Consider the following 17755-nt stretch of genomic DNA (forward strand, 5'->3'; position numbering starts at 1 on the left):
AACCTCCAGTTGAACAACCTCCAATACAGATAACCCATTACCAGCACTTTGGTCTTTTATTTTGGCTGTGCCATGTGGTTTTTATGATCTTAACTCCCCAACCAAGGATGGGACCTGGCTGGGCCCTTGGCAGTGAAAGTGCAGAGTCTTAACCACTCAACCACCAGGGAATTCACCCATTACTTCCATCTTAATCTCACTCTATTAGGATGTGCTGCTTTATACTAAGCCAGTGTTTTTCAGACTGAGTGTTGCTTTCTCTGTTGTCTTCCACACGACATGCTTCAGATACTTGAAGGCTCTCGCACCCATCTTGTCTAGGCTAACCTACCTTTCAGGCATTTAGGTCAGGCTTTTCAAACTCTTGTATGCATAACAATTACTAGAGATATTCCCAGATTAAACAGAGATCCTGCATCAGTTCCTGTTGATAAGTCCTGTTGATTCCACATCCAAAACATTCTAAATTTTTTATGCTTCTCTCCATCTCCATTCCTGTCACCCTAGTTCAAGGCACCACTATTTTCACCCAGTCTACTGTACTAGTGTTAACTGGTCTCCATGCCTACATTCTAATTTGCTTGAATGTATTCTCAAAATGGCTAGTGTGATTCGTTTTGAACATAAACATCACTCACCCACGTAAAGCCCTTCGGTGTCTTCCATCACTCTGACCTGATGGCCATTTATGATCTAGCCTTTTCTGCCTTTCTGGCTTACTGCACTCTCACTCATGTGCTGCAGCTTCTTTGCCTTCCTTAAACACATACATTCATCCCTGTCCTTGTTCTCGTTATTCTTTTTGCCTGGACTAGTCTCCCTTGAGAGCTCTGCTTTGCCTCTTTTTTTATGATTTAGTCTCAGCTTAAATGTCAGCACCTTGACAGGGCTTTCCCTGACCACCAATCAAAAGTAATCCCCAGGTCTCTTCACATATCAAAATAGTTTTTACTTCTTTAACTATACCATCTATCATCATCTAACACTTAAATGTTATTAATTCATTGTTTTTGTTTTGTTCTGCTTTGCTTCTTCTATGAAAATGTAACCTTAGCTATTTTGTTCCCTACTGAATTCCCAGCATTATATTGTGTACCCAGCCCATAGTGGCATCTCCACAAATCCCCAGGAATCTGCATTTTATAGGCACACAGGCAGGGATCAGTGTGATGTGAAACTCACACGTAGTCAAAACTGCTCTTCCACCCCTTACCAGAGGCGAGACCACATTCCACTGGGTTTTTTCCTCCAATCTTGAAATGAATTGCTCTTTTTAAAATTGGGCCCTGAGGAAATAGCTGACTTGCATTTGGAATCATGTTCTGTGAATAATGCTCTCAAGGCAGTGAGATGCACACACTTTTGGTACCATGTGGATACACAGACCAACTGGAAGAGTAGCACAGGTAACCGACTGAAGAACCGGTAGATTGACGGCTCCCATCACATCCCCTCGGAGGCATATACTGATTGTGAGTGGCTTGGTGGGCAGATTGCCTGCATCATTTAAATCATTTCTCGTTGTCAGTTTTTGTTCTCTTGCTCTCTCGAAAGAGGAAAAGATAATAAACTAGTAACTGAGGAGACCATTTCAGACCAACAGGATAGAAAGGAAGAAACAGTGGGATAAGAAAGGTAGAAGGAAGGGAAAAGTGGGAGTAATAATACATACCAATAGAAAGGAAGATATAAAGAAGTGTATACAAGTGGAAAATAGATAATCTTGAAGATTAAATTGCGTTTGGCCAAAATGATGGAAAAATTGAAAGAGGAAGAGATACATAGTTAGAATAGTAAAAAGGTAAAGTTGTTACTTAAATGTTCTTCACTCTCTTTTGCTCCCTTTTTAGCTTTACATGCTGCTGCACTTTCTGGCCATGTCAGCACCGTGAAGTTATTACTGGAAAATAACGCTCAAGTAGATGCTACTGATGTCATGAAACACACTCCACTTTTCCGAGCCTGTGAGATGGGGCACAAAGATGTGATTCAGACACTCATCAAAGGTTAGTTATTAAGAGTGCTCATAACAAGTCAGTCTCAAAAGGTAGGATTTCTTACATTCACCTGTTGAAATACAGCTGTACATGGCAGAGAGGTGCCTGGGTGGAAGCATGGAGGAAAAAGCCTGACATCAGGAAACTCGAGAGTCACTTCTAGCTCCACCTATTAGTAGCTGTTTGATTTGGGAAAAGTCACTGTTTCTGCCTGATCCTCAGTTTCACTTCACATAAAAGGGGAACAATTTCTATCCTGACCAACTCCCAGGCTTATTGTAAAAATCTGAAATAGATGATACACCTGAAAGTTTTTTGCTAAGAGTAAAGCATTTAGAGGACTGTCGTATTCTTTAAACTTCTCTTCTCTTTGATAAATGCTCTCTATATTAGACATTTTCACTTTATTTTTGCTTTTTCAGGTGGAGCGAGGGTGGATCTAGTCGACCAAGATGGACATTCTCTTCTACACTGGGCCGCGCTGGGAGGAAATGCAGATGTTTGCCAGATCCTGATAGAAAATAAGATCAACCCAAATGTGCAGGATTACGCAGGGAGAACCCCACTGCAGTGTGCTGCCTATGGGGGCTATATCAACTGCATGGCAGTGCTCATGGAAAACAACGCAGACCCTAACATTCAAGACAAAGAGGTAAAAATTCTAGGTCTTTTCTCTATTGTTTGCTCCAAAGTGTTTGCAGCATTGCTTCTTTGTTAACTAAAATTAAGTAAAATAGTTTGTCAAGTGAAGAGATCACTCGCAAATCTGTTAGTTAAAAGTGATTTTTATTTGTCCATGTTCTCTTCTAGTCCTTGTGCATACATATATATAATTTTGAAAAGCCATAAGATGGGAATAGTTTTATAATTTTTATAAAATATATAGATACATGGCATATGTATATAGGTATGTAAATATATATATATGATTTTACAAACCACATTTTGTTTTGCTTACTTAAAATTATCACCAATATTTTTTCATTTGGTATATAATCTTTTTCATAATCATGGATGCTTAATATTTCAAAGTTCTAAGAGCTTTTCGTTTTGTAACTCATTCAGTCCTCACGGCAAGTCTATAAAATTGCTTTTATTTTCTATATTTGAAATTTTCACTATTTCATTGATATTTACTCTCATCTTTATTATTGCCTATCATCCACTTTTATAAGGTTTGATTTAATATTCTTTAAAAAATTCTTTTGATGATATTTTAAATCATTGGGTTTTTTTTCAATGTATATATTTAAGCATGTTTGTTACTCTAAATGCTGCTTTAGATGCATCTTACAAATTTGGATAAACTGTACTATCACTGGAGAAGGCAATGGCATCCCACTCCAGTACTCTTGCCTGGAAAATCCCATGGATGGAGGAGCCTGGTAGGCTGCAGTCCGTGGGGTCGTGAAGAGTCGGACACGACTGAGTGACTTCACTTTGACTTTTCACTTTCATGCACTGGAGAAAGAAATGGCAACCCATTCTAGTATTCTTGCTTAGAGAATCCCAGGGATGGGGGAGCCTGGTGGGCTGCCGTCTATGGGGTCGCACAGAGTCGGACACGACTGAAGCGACTTAGCAGTAGCAGCAGCAGTACTATCACTATCATTCAACAGAAACACTTTCTGATTTCCATTTTGATTTATTATTTGAATTATTTGAATTAGTTAAGTGTATTGTTTAATTTCTAGGCAGTTCGGTATTTTCTCATTATCTTTTTGTTAATGATTATATTGGTGTTCTATTGCTGCTGTAACAATTACCACAAACTTAGTGTTTTAAAACTAAACAAATTTGTCATGTTACTAATGTGGGTGTCAGAATTCCAAAATGTCCTAAAGATCAAGATGTTGGCAGGAATTCATTCTCTTTGGCGACTCTAGGAGAGAGTCTGTTTCCTTGACTTTTCTAGCTTCTGGGTGGTGCCCACATTCTGTGGCTTGTGGCTCCGTTTCTCCAGCTTCAAATCTAGCAGTGACTGGTTGACTTTTTCACACTGCATCACTCTGACATTCACCTTCTGCCTCTCTCTTTAACTTGCTATAAGGACCTTTGTGATTACACTTGGCCCAACTGGATAATCCAACTCATAGTCGACTGATTAGCAACCTTGATTCCATCTACAACCTTAATTCCCCCTTTCCATTAATATAACATAGTTATAGATTCCAGAAGTTATAAGGCCTTATTCTGCCTACTCACTGATTTGTAGCTTAAATTATATTTTAGTTTAAAAAATACTCTGCATTATTTTAATCTTTGAAAAGCTTTTGAGGCTTTCTTTATGTTCCAGCTTATGGTTGATTTTGGTAAATGTTCTGTGTACACTTGAATACTAATTTTGTCATTGTTCAATACAATGTTTTATATACATTTTACATTGTATTGTTCATGCTGCCTATACCTTTCCTACTTTTTGATCTATTTCTTCTATCAACTATTGAATGACATGGGTTAAAAACCTCCCACTGTAATTATGGATATGACTGTTTCCTCTTTTAATTTTGTCAGTTTTTATCCTATATATTTGGAGACTGTGCTATTAGTTGCATTCAGATTTAGGATTGTGATATCTTCTTCTTTGACTTCTTTAACACTATGAAATATTCCTTTTTATCTCTAGCAGTGCTTCTTGACTTTTTTCCTCTTTCATGACATTGAAATTTTTAAAGAATACAGGCCATTTATTTTCTAGAATTTCACTCAATTTGTTGTTGCCTAATGATTCATCATAATTTGATTCAGGATTTACATTTGAGGTGGAATATTACATAGATGATACTGAATCCTCAGAGTATCATTTTGGAAACATGTGATACTTCTTCAGTTCAGTCCAGTTCAGCCGCTCAGTCGTGTCCGACTCTTTGCGACCCCATGAATCACAGCACGCCAGGCCTCCCTGTCCATCACCATCTCCCGGAGTTCACTCAGACTCATGTCCATCGAGTCCGTGATGCCATCCAGCCATCTCATCCTGGGTCGTCCCCTTCTCCTCCTGCCCCCAATCCCTCCCAGCATCAGAGTCTTTTCCAATGAGTCAACTCTTCGCATGAGGTGTCCAAAGTACTGGAGCTTCAGCTTTAGCATCATTCCTTCCAAAGAAATCCCAGGGTTGATCTCCTTCAGAATGGACTGGTTGGATCTCCTTGCAGTCCAAGGGACCCTCAAGAGTCTTCTCCAACACCACAGTTCAAAAGCATCAATTCTACGGCACTCAGCCTTCTTCACAGTCCCAACTCTCACATCCATACGTGACCACAGGAAAAACCATAGCCTTGACTAGACGGACCTTAGTCGGCAAAGTAATGTCTCTGCTTTTGAATATACTATCTAGGTTGGTCATAACTTTTCTTCCAAGGAGTAAGCATCTTTTAATTTCATGGCTACAGTCACCATCTGCAGTGATTTTGGAGCCCCCAAAAATAAAGTCTGACACTATTTCTACTGTTTCCCCATCCATTTCCCATGAAGTGATGGGACCAGATGCCATGATCTTCGTTTTCTGAATGTTGAGCTGTAAGCCAACGTTTTCACTCTCCACTTTCGCTTTCATCAAGAGGCTTTTTAGCTCCTCTTCACTTTCTGCCATAAGGGTGGTGTCATCTGCATATCTGAGGTTATTGATATTTCTCCTGGCAATCTTGATTCCAGCTTGTGTTTCTTCTAGTCCAGCGTTTCTCATGATGTACTCTGCATAGAAGTTAAATAAGCAGGGTGACAATATACAGCCTTGACGTACTCCTTTCCCAATTTGTAACCAGTCTGTTGTTCCATGTCCAGTTCTAACTGTTGCTTCCTGGCCTGCATACAGATATCTCAACAGGCAGGTTAGGTGGTCTGGTATTCCCATCTCTTTCAGAATTTTCCACAGTTTATTGTGATCCACACAATCAAAGGCTTTGGCATAGTCAATAAAACAGAAATAGATGTTTTTCTGGAACTCTCTTGCTTTTTCCATGATCCAGCGGATACTTCTTAACATAGTATTTTTTATAATTTTATTTATTTTGGGCTGCAGTGAGTCTTTGTTGCTTTGTATGAGCTTTCTCTAGTTGTGACAAGTGGGAGCTACTCTTCCTCGTGGTGTGCAGGCTTCTCATTGCAGTGGCTTCTCTTGTTGCAGAGCACAGGCTTTACGCATGAGGGCTTGACAGTTGGGACCAAGGGCAACTGTCCCTCGGTGTGATGCACTGGCGTAGTTGCTCCACTTCCTGGACCAGGGATCAGACCTGTGTCCCCTGCATTGGCAGGTTGATTCTTCACTGTGCCATCAGGAACATCCCTTGCTGCTGTTACTGCTCAGTCACTTTAGTCATGCCCAACTCTTTGCAACCCCATAGACATAGCCTTCCAGGCCCCTCTGTCCATGGGATTTTCCCTGCAAGAATACTGGAGTGGGTTGCCATGCCCTCCTCCAGGGTATCTTTTCAACCCAGGCATTGAACCTGTGTCTGCTGCATTACAGTCTGATTCTTTACCACTGAGCCACCAGGGAAACCCGGGAATTCTATTAACATAGTATTAATTTTGATCACTTGGTTAAGATACCGTTCATTTTCTCCACTGTATACTTAATGTTTTCTCTTTCTGTAAGTAAGAAACTGGGAGAAATGTTTATATATTTGAGTTAGCATAAATAAATATGTGTCCCAAAATACTGACACCAGATGTATTTGATTTCTGTTTACGCTTGTAGGGAAGAACAGCTTTGCACTGGTCCTGTAACAATGGATACCTTGATGCCATTAAGTTACTTCTAGACTTTGCTGCTTTCCCTAATCAGATGGAAAACAATGAAGAGAGGTAAGCCACTGGCAAAAAGAATGCATCATTGTTCATCTCACATCCTTTCTGCCATATTTTAAAATTCTCAAGTTTAGATGCTCGTTCAGAAATAGTATTTCATCAGGAAACACTACACTAAGAAATCTTGAACCAGAAGAAAACAAAAGTTCCATGTAGTGTTGATTTAGAATCATGGGATTTTAAAGCTATTAGAAACTTCAGGCATTACTTAGGGCAAGCTGACACTTTCCAGATGAAGAAATGTAGGTCTTCTTTTGATGTGTGTCTAGCATCAAATCAGGGGAGTCCTGACTGACCAGGACTAAGAATTCAGTTAGGCCAGTGAGATGTGTTATATGTTCAAGAAGTTTCTCTTGATGAAGAGGATATTATCAGTTAGTGGACAGAGATGCCACCATGTAGCGTGAAAAAATAAGGAGAAACTGAGGCTAAAGCTCAGGATTTTAATCTTAATACAGATTTCTTAAATAATATGAGATTCACAGAGTTAGGCTGGGGTTGCTATCCAGTGACCCAGACCCAATAAAAAGGACTTGACATAGTGTGAAGTCTAAGCAGGAGACATTCTTGATGGTCTTGGATCTAGGAAGATTCTAGTAATTTGTAGGTAACAACTAAGATGGTAATCAGATTTCCATACCTGCCCCCTACCCAGATCTGTGCTTTAGTTGTCATTGTTCATGGATACTGTCACTAAAATGGCCTTGCAGTGGCACCATCCCTGCCCTCTCAGCCACCACCAGCTTTTTCTTTCTTTCAGGAGGTGGGACACTTTGTAGAAAAAGAGGGGTTTTTTCTAAGCCCTCTGTCTCAGAGGAAACATGGGGCCAACCCCTTCATCTTTCCCACTTCTTTCAGAACCTTTCTCCGTTATTTTACCCTCCATCTGTTATTTTCCAAGTCTCCTTTCTCTGAGGTTTGTCTTCTTTGCCCTCACTCACACTGTCTTCACTGCCTCCGTTTCTTCATTGTCACCATTCATGCCTTTGCAGTTTGGCATCCACCCTCTCGGTTACACTGAACCCTGCATCTGAATGGCCCCTGACAGATCCCTAGTTGATAAAGCATATGATGCCTTCTTTGCCCCCCTCATTGGCCCTTCTGCCTCTCCTCTCTGTTGACCCCTCTTCTTCACCTTCTTGAGCCTGCATGTTCTCTAAGCTTCTGTGACAGTGTGTTTTCCCAGTTCTCTTAGAATTAGGATTCTCTTCTAATCATGCTCCTTCTCCATTTCTTTTGGCTTCTGTTGCATTTTTTTCTGTTTTAAATATGAACAGTCTCCAAGGAGTGGATCAATTCTCTCAGCCTGCCTCCTTTGGCAACCTGACCAACCGCTGAGGCTTCAGCACTCACCTGGGTGCTGGTACGTTCTCAGTCTACAGTGCAGACTCACACCCTCCTTGGCTAACACTGCCATCTCCACTTCATCGCCAGCACCGCTGTCTTGCCCTCTCTCACTCTTTCTGAAACTATGGCAATGCCTCCTCACTTGTTTTCCTTCCTTTGATCTTTCCCTCATTCAATTCATTACCTTCCAAAGTAACCTTTCTTAATCAGATCGCTAATATAGTTGTTAATCATGTCATTCCACTGTTCAAATTCAGTCTCATCTAAGGAAATTGTCCTGGTCCTGCAGTCATGTGTCCCAAACTGTGTTTCCTCCCCACTGTGAATCTTTATAGCCCTTGGCACATTTCACTTTTTATTATGATTTTATAGAATTTGTCTTCCTTTTAGCGGAGAACTCATGGTCATCTCTGAATTGCTCACAGCGCTTTTCATGAAGTAAATGCTCAGTAAAAAACTGGTGAATTGTCAGATCAGTGTTTTCAGGCTCCCAGTAGCATCACCCTGATTCATACCTTCATTAGAAACTTATGTGGAATTCTTAGACCACAGGCAAACTTAGGTAAAGCAAATTAGTATGCCTTACTTTGAGAGTGATTATATAAAGAACTCCACATCTCTATTATAGTCATACGACAACTGCAAAACCACAATGAAGATAGGCATTTGGACATTTAAGGAAACTGGAAAGCCAGAAGAATCCTCAAGGTTGAGGATTTGACCTTAAAACAGGTATGTGAGGGTGCTGGAGGCTTCTCCTTTTGAAACCCTGAAGAAGCAAAAAAATTAAGAATTCTAAGAATTAGGGATGATATATTTCTGTAAGGTATATTTTTTATAAAACCATTTACTGCCTGAGTGCTATTTTTTAGGAAACAATAAAAAAATAATTTTTTTGTAATTCAATGTCCATTTATATGCTGAATTTTGAATTTCAGACCCAAGTAAGCTTATGAATTAAGAAACTTACCACCTCCTGGAGCAAGCATATGTTAATTACAGACCAAAAGACCAAAGGAAAAATCCTCCAAAGTGTACTTGCCAGTCTATGGATGAAAAGAGACAGTGGCAATATCCCAGTCTGTTTTAATGTTTCATCAGCAATGCACCTTGATGTACAAATGTCAGAGCTTGGCACTGCCTTTTATGTTTATTGACGTTCCAGTTTAGGCATTCTGCTTGTTCCATCAGACCATTCCCACATGGCAAGTCCAATTGTATCTTGTCTCTTGTCTTTATCTGCATTGTTTCTTGACTGGTTACCATCAATGTACTGTTAATTTTTACTTTACATGCATTGACACAAACTGCTTGATGTTCTCTGTATAGACATAATTTTTGCCACCTACTGCTGGCTTTCAGTCAATAACTATCTGACAGCCATACCCTGACATAGATGGGAATATTCACAGTGCTAGAATGTGTCTCAGTAGAGTTTGGGATGAAGAAAGATTCAACAGTAATAATCACAATGCGGTCAGTTGCCTAAACACTAAGTATAGACTTTAGTCTTAAAGCCTTGCTAGATATTTAGTTTGTGTCTACTTGAGTCAAAAATTGACCGAGAAGTAATTTGAAGAAACTAATTGTAAAAAAAAAAAAAAAAAAGGAAAAAGACATTTTTTAAAAGAGAATCAGGAAAGTGTGTGTTTAGAGTAGGCATTAGATCTTGCTAAGGAATTCCTGTTAATTTTGTTAATACAGTGGCATTGTGATTATGTTCACCCTATTACAGATAAATCTAAAATGCAGAGAGATTAAATGATCGGAGTCTGGGATTTGCTTTATTGATTGATTGATTGATGGCTTGTGGGATCTTTCCCCACAAGGGTTTGAAACTGGGCCCATGGCAGTGAAATCTCTGAGTGCTGACCACTGGATCCACCAGGGAATTCCTCTGGGATTTGCTTTTAAAGTATTTGAGCAAAAATAAAAAAGAAAGGAGTAGATGAAGTGAATGTAGAAAAATTTTGCTAATTATTTGGGTAATGAGTGTATAAAGCATTAGTGTGCTGTTCGCTCTACTTTTGTTTATGCTTAGTTTCTCATAATAAAAATGTTTTTTTATAATAAAAATATTTAACATATTTGAAATGCAACTTTCCATCCACAAGCAGCCTGAGAAATCTAGTTCTTCTTCTCCCCTTCCTTTCACCTTTTACAGATGAGGAAACAAACTCAGAGAAGTGAAGAGAATGCCCAGGGTCACACAGGTCTGCTGACCTCCGGTTCAGCATTCTTTAGGGAATGTTATGCCCATGTCATTTCTTTTTGTCATATTTGTAAGTAAACACATAACTTGGGCCTCACTTTCATAAGCCATATTTTGGTAATCCTTCTTGTATACTATGTTAAAGATACTGTGTATTAATAATTATAGAAAAAAATGATCAGGCTTAATAAAACTGCATATGTCATTTGCACATTGATTTAGAAGCAGTTTCATTCCGTAGGAGACATACATTCAATGATGAGAGATGAATTATGGAAGTATTACTGTACTGAACAGGGCAACATCTGATTATAATCCCATCTACGTTTTGCAGGTAACTAGTTACATAGACTTCAGGATGTGGCTTAATCTTTCCAGGTCTGTTATAGTGAGAGTGTTAAACCAAATCTGTCAAATTCACCGCAGTGGTTCTCTGACTCTGATGATTTTTTCTATTGGGGAAAGTACAGTCATGAAAGGCATTTTAGAATATATAGTGGCTTTTGTAAAAGTTCTTCTGAATTTACAAAATGCGCTGTGCTGCTAAGTTGCTTCAGTCGTGTCCGACTCTGTGCGACCCCATAGACCGCAGCCCACCAGGCTCCGCCGTCCCTGGGATTCTCCAGGCAAGAACACTGGAGTGGGTTACCGTTTCCTTCTCCAATGCATGAAAGTGAAAAGTGAAAGTGAAGTCGCTCAGTCATGTCCGACTCTGTGCGACCCCATGGACTGCACTGCAGCCTACCAGGCTCTTCCGTCCATGGGATTTTCCAGGCAAGAGTACTGGAGTGGGTTGCCATTGCCTTCTCCTACAAAATGCTATTTACATGTAAATAATGTTTTAAAGTTTATTCAGGCACCTCTACTTTATGGCCTTCTGGTTTCTGAACAATATTAACAGATCAAGCTGTCCTTAAACGGGGGTTCATTCATTTTAGCATTCAAGAACTTCCTTCTGACTTTAGAGTCTCCTGACTAAAGTGACCAAACTACCCTTTGCATTTACTGAAAACCTGTTCCTTTTGTATCTTACTGTGACTGTTAGGTGAGTTTTGAAGAGTTTCTTTTCTATAATCATTGGCTGATTTTCTGAGTCTAATCATGCACCCATATAATCATCATTTTTCTAGCTCATCAATCAGCTGATTATTTCCTTCCAGCACTTGTGACTGCACTGACTCAGTGACAGTCATCCAGAGGAAGATGATCTGGCAGTTGTTCAGCAGTCATAAATGCTAGTTTGGGTCTGTGCAAATAATATTCATGATAAGTGCTATCACCAACACATAAGCACTGCAGTGTGTGTCCTGTAATAGCACTAATCACACTAACTTTTATGAGCTGCTTCCCTCATGCCAGGTACACTGCTGCCTTCTTCACGCTGATTATTTTATTCTCTCATCATACCAAATCTGTATGAGGATAAGTGGGGCATAAGTTGGTCAGGAAGTGACAACCATTGTTATTACCACAGTTGGATGATTGGAACTATTTTCTTTACTTCAAATTTTAGTACTTTTTACATCATTTGAATTCTTAAACTGTATGTCATTTTTACAAAGTAATCATTTTTCTTTAAAAAAGGAAACATACTTCCCAAGATATTAATATTAACAGTGGTTAACTCTGAGAGTGAGAGTGTAGATGACTGTTATTTTCTTCTCTATATTTACCTGGTTTGTTGTAGATTCCAAAAATAGAGAAGATGTATTTTTTTTTTAAATCTGCCTAAAATCACAGATCTAGAAAGTAGTCAGTTGAAATTCTAATATATAACTCTATGATAATAATAATATCCATCTTTTCTAAATAATATACTTATCAAAAAGGTATGTACACTGTACAAAATTTAAAAAGCATAAAAGAGCATTTAGTAAAACTAAATATCCCTCCTATCCCTGTCTCTGAGACAGCTAGCTTCCTCCCCAGAGACATCACTGTCACATTTTCTTGGGAAACTTCTAGAGAGTTATATCAATATTTTACATAGGTGAGAATATAGGGATATATTCTTTTTATATCAGTGAAGCACATCATAATACTGTTCTGGTTTCTTACTTTTTCTTTTTTCCTTCACTGAACAAGTCATCCTGGTGATTGTTCCTTGTTTATTCATGTACACAATAATGGCTGCTTTATGCAGGTGACTTTATGATGGGATGGCCTGTACTTTATTTAACCAGTCCTATATTGATGGAGGGCTTCCCTGGTAGCTCAGCTGGTAAAGAATTTGCCTGAGTGCAAGTCACCCCAGTTTGATTCCTGGATCGGAAAGATCTGCTGGAGAAGGATTAGGCTACCCACGCCAGTTTTCTTGGGCTTCCCTGGTGGCTCAACTGGTAAAGAATCTGCTGCCTGCCATGCGGGAGACCTGGGTTCAATCCCTGGGTTGGGAAGATCCCCCGGGAGAAGAGAACAGCAGCTTATGGGGAAACAGTGGAAACAGTGTCAGACTTTATTTTTTTGGGCTCCAAAATCACTGCAGATGGTGATTGCAGCCATGAAATTAAAAGACGCTTACTCCTTGGAAGAAAAGTTATGACCAACCTAGATAGCATATTCAAAAGCAGAGACATTACTTTGCCAACAAAGGTCCGTCTAGTCAAGGCTATGGTTTTTCCTGTGGTCATGTATGGATGTGAGAGTTGGACTGTGAAGAAAGCTGAGTGCCAAAGAATTGATGCTTTTGAACTGTGGTGTTGGAGAAGACTCTTGAGAGTCCCTTGGACTGCAAGGAGATCCAACCAGTCCATCCTAAAGGAGATCAGTCCTGGGTGTTCTTTGGAAGGACTGATGGTGAAGCTGAAGCTCCAGTACTTTGGCCACCTCATGAGAAGAGTTGACTCATTGGAAAAGACTCTGATGCTGGGAGGGATTGGGGGCAGGAGGAGAAGGGGACAACAGAGGATGAGATGACTGGAATGTATCACTGACTCGATGGACATGAGTTTGAGTGAACTCCGGGAGTTGGTGATGGACAGGGAGGCCTGGTGTGCTGCAATTCATGAGGTCGCAAAGAGTTGGACATGACTGAGCAACTGAACTGAACTCAACTGAACCTACTCCAGTATTCTGGCCTGGAGAATTCCATGGACTCTATAATCCATGGGATCACAAAGGGTCGGACATGACTGAATGACTTCCACTTTCACTATTGATGGAATTGAGGTTGTTTCCAGACTTCCCTTTTGGCTCAGACGGTAAAGCGTCTGTCTATAATGTGAGAGACCTGGGTTCGATTCCTGGGTTGGGAAGATTCCCTAGAGAAGGAAATGGCTACACACTCCAGTACTCTTGCCTTGAAAATCCCATGGAACAGAGGAGCTTGGTGAAGGCTACTGTCCATGGGGTGGCAAAGAGTTGCACGACTGAGCAACTTCACTTTCACTTTCCATTGTTTTACTATTTCAAACTGTGCTTCTGTGAATATCCTTATACATAAAGCACTTCAGAGGAGAGCAGATCTACTGGATGAATGCCTATAAGTGAAGAGGCTATGGCAGAGGGCAGATACATGAATAATTGTGAAATATATTGCCAGATTGCCTCCCTAGTACGTAGAGAGCCTGTCTCCCTCCATCCTCGCCAGCACAGTGTGTTATTAAACTTTCTGGTCTTTGCTAAATTAATCTTTAGATTAAAGTGCTCACTCATATTAGTCTTTAATTGTATTTCTCTTAAATGAGTGACATTGAACATATTTTTATATGCTAGTAGCCCCTAGTATTTCCTGTTTGAAGAACTGTCTTTTGTCTTTGTTATTGGTGTTTTTGCCCTATAGATATTTGTTATTTTTATGTACTCGGATTTATCAGTCTTAAGGTTTCTGCATTCTGTATCTTTCTTTGGAAAAAAACTTCCCACTCCAATATTTTTAAAAATCATCCATGATTTTTTCTTCTACTTTCACTTTTTTTTTTTCTGGCCATACCGTGCTGCTTACGGGATCTTAATTCCCCAAGTAGGGATTGAACGTTGGCCCTCAGCAGTAAGAACACAGAGTCCTAACCACTGGACCACCAGGAAATTCCCTTAGAAAAAAAAATTAGATTATTACTTCATCTAGCATTCATTTTGGAGTGAAAGTGATGTAGGAATCTTTTCTTTTTGTTTTCCCAGATGACCATACAGTTGTCCCAACTCTGTTTAATAATCCATCATTTCTGCAGGGGTTTAAAGGGCCACTCTTCTCACAGACTAACTCTCTCCATTTGGAGATATATTTTGCATTTCATAAACATTAACTATCAGGAATCATGGTCTCAAACTTAGGAACCTCACAGAATATTATTTGCAGTGTTTTTTAGATAGGATTAAGGAATTACTTAGAACATGGCGAGGAAGAAGAGTGATCATGTATTCTCAAAGCCCCTAATTTGTGAGCAAGTGAGCAAAACTGAGGAATAGACATGGTCAGCAGTGCAAAACACCAGGTACCAACTCCACCCTTGTTCTGTGCTCCTCAGAGAAAAATGAACAGCCCCGGAGGACAGAAGGTAGCCATGCCTCAGTATTCGACATCTTAGAATGAGGTTTCCTCCCACTGCATAATGTCACCAGTTTAACTGTGCTCTGAATTACCTTACAACACTTAAAAAAAAAATCTCCCTACTTCAGGTACACCCCCCTGGATTATGCTCTGCTTGGGGAGCGTCATGAAGTGATCCAGTTCATGCTGGAGCATGGTGCCCTGTCCATCGCAGCTATACAGGACATCGCTGCCTTCAAGATCCAGGCCGTCTACAAAGGGTACAAGGTCCGAAAAGCTTTCCGAGACCGGAAAAATCTCCTCATGAAGCATGAACAGTTGAGAAAGGATGCTGCTGCCAAGTAAGTGTGAACTCTAGAGACTGTGTTCTCACAACTCAGGAGTCAGTGTGGAAGGGGGCATGGTGGTGGGAGGGGCCAGGAGAGGGAACCAGGAGGGCATCTGAAGTAACTGTGATCCCTACATCCACGTCACCTCCCCACTTCTGCTCACCAGTCCTTCAGGGGACTGAGTTCTGCTAGGTTAGTCCTCAGGGTTCTAACTCTGGGACACATCACTGCCATACCCAGCCATGGCGAGGAGCTGGGGGTGAGGGCACTGCCTGCAGTAAGCCACAAAGGAATATCTGGTCCTCTTACTCTTCCTACCTTTTCAAGAGAAACTCATACCAATATCTAGCCTGCTTCTACTAGACAAATATGGGTCTAATTTTGATTTGATTAAAGCAACCAACTTGTATAAATAACTTGCTCTTCCTTACCTATTCCTTAACAAATCCGTACTAACTAATGCAGTTTATTCCAGAAATACTGATTGAATTCTTACTGCACATACAACACTCTTGACTTGAGCCTAAGGAGAAAATAGTACTTGCTTCGAGGACCTCACACTTGTTTAGGTAATGATATAGTGTGTGAAATAGTCATTTGTGCCTGTTATAAATCTGAAACTGTTAGTTGCTCAGCTCTGCCTGACTGTTTGAGACCCTATGGACGTAGCTCACCAGAATTCTCTGTCCATGGGATTTTCCCAGCAAGGATAGTAGAGTGGGTTGCAATTTCCTTCTCCAGAGGATCTTTCCTGACCCAGGGATCAAACCTGGGTCTCCTGCATTGCAGGCAGATGCATTACCATCTGAGCCACCCAGGAAGTTTATTATACATTGTGATTGTTTTTACTGTGAGTGATTGATTTTAGATTATGTTTTGGTTTGACTTCTCTGTTATACACGTGTTGGGTATTTTAAATAGGAAGAGAGTATTGCATTAACAGGTATAAAACCAAAACATCTGATGATAAAGATCACAGGAAGATTCTTTGTGTGTGTGTGTGTGTGTGTGTGTGTGTGTGTGTGTGTGTGTGTGTGTGTGTGTGTGTGTATGTGGCTGTGCTGGGTCTTCCTTACTATGCGGCTTTTTCTCTAGTTGCAGGGAGGTGGGCTACTCTTTTTGTGGTGCACAGACTTCTTTTTGAGATGGCTTCTCTTGTTGCAGAGCAGGGGCTTAAGGATGCATGAGCTTCAGTAGTTGTGGCTCCTGGGTGCTAGAGCTCAAGCTCAGTAGTTGTGGCACACAGGCTTAGTTGCTCTACAGCATGTGGGATCTTCCCAGATCAAGGATCAAACCCATTGGCAGGCAGATTCTTTACCACTGAGCCATGAGGGAAGCCCTATTCTTAATTCTTAGTTTCTTGGGAGCTGTGCTTACTGTGATAATCATTGAAATTACCAAAACTGAAAATTTTAGCTTCCTTTACTTTTTTTCAGTCACAGTCTTCCTCATTATAGGGAGTAAATGAGTTTCTTAATACTTCTTAACCATCACCTCCTAATAGTCATTGTAGCATAGATCTCCAGGAGAAATGTTTGAATCGAGAATTACTGATTTAATTTGTGTTAATTTTATTTCTCAAAAGTTATTCCTGAAAATGTGAGTCAGTGTTTCGTTTTGGTTTTGAATTTGGTTTTAAGAAACAGAAATCAGAATGTTAAATTTAGCCTTTGCTGCTGCCACCTCATTGACTAAGATGGCCCAGGCACATCACGTTGCCTCAACATACCCTCCCCAATTTCTCATGTTAGAATGGCAGAAATCACCGTCCTTAAAGTAAGGGTGTCAAAGAGACTGATTAAACTTAAAGTGATTTCTATTTTGCTGGTAGAGAAATTGAAAGAGAGACGTTTTAGTCATATTTTCTAAGGCTTTTTTGTTTGTTTGTTTAGGAAATACCTATAATCCATTTAAAAGCACTTTATAACTCATACTACACCTCCAATGTGTTGCCAAAATGAACACTACTGTAATCTACCTGCCAAAGCACAGAGCTGAATGCACATGAAAATAAGACTGTATTTATGTTGATCGCTCCTTTTCCCTGAAGCTTCCTTTTTGCTGGGTTTTTGTTCACTCTCTAAGCTCAGATCCCCTCTAACTTTCTGAACTCTCCCTTCATACATCTTTTCAATTATACCATCTCCACACTGAAGTCAGCGCTACAGGCTAACCCTTTAAACTTCTTTTCTTGCCATATTTTTTTCACTGAAAATATATCTACTCTTAAAACTTAAATTACTTTATCTTTGTAGATAACCCCTTCATCTCTCTGACATCTTAATCTCCTGGAACTCTAGTCCTAGATCATCAGCTCTCTACCAGGCACTTCCACTTTGCTGTCCTTTTGTTACTTGCCAACATGTCAGATCTTTGGACATTTCCATTTGCACGCCCTGTTGTCACTGTCACTTCAAGCTCACTGTGTGAACCATACAACTCATCACCACAGACTGTCTCTCTTTTCACCTCCTGATCTCCCTGCTAGTGCTACCACCACCAGTTGTGCTAATTCCTCTTTCTGAAATGTCCTTTTGTTTCAATTCTTCTGTCCCACCACCCTATACAGGCA

The 17755-nt window shown here is 40.1% G+C and overlaps 1 protein-coding gene across 4 annotated transcripts in view; it reads left to right on the forward strand.

Annotated features, from left to right (window-relative positions):
• Positions 1–17755, forward strand: part of INVS (inversin) — a 133721-nt gene that overhangs the window by 79814 nt on the left and 36152 nt on the right. For all 4 annotated transcript variants that reach the window (XM_013966062.2, XM_013966063.2, XM_018052243.1 and 1 more), the window contains 4 exons: positions 1851–2006; positions 2420–2649; positions 6697–6803; positions 14983–15195. In XM_013966062.2, coding sequence (XP_013821516.1) covers positions 1851–2006; positions 2420–2649; positions 6697–6803; positions 14983–15195 — 706 coding nt within the window. The remainder of the gene's footprint in view (positions 1–1850; positions 2007–2419; positions 2650–6696; positions 6804–14982; positions 15196–17755) is intronic.

The sequence above is a fragment of the Capra hircus genome, chromosome 8 (genome assembly GCF_001704415.2).
Source record: "Capra hircus breed San Clemente chromosome 8, ASM170441v1, whole genome shotgun sequence".
NCBI classification, from domain to species: domain Eukaryota; kingdom Metazoa; phylum Chordata; class Mammalia; order Artiodactyla; family Bovidae; genus Capra; species Capra hircus.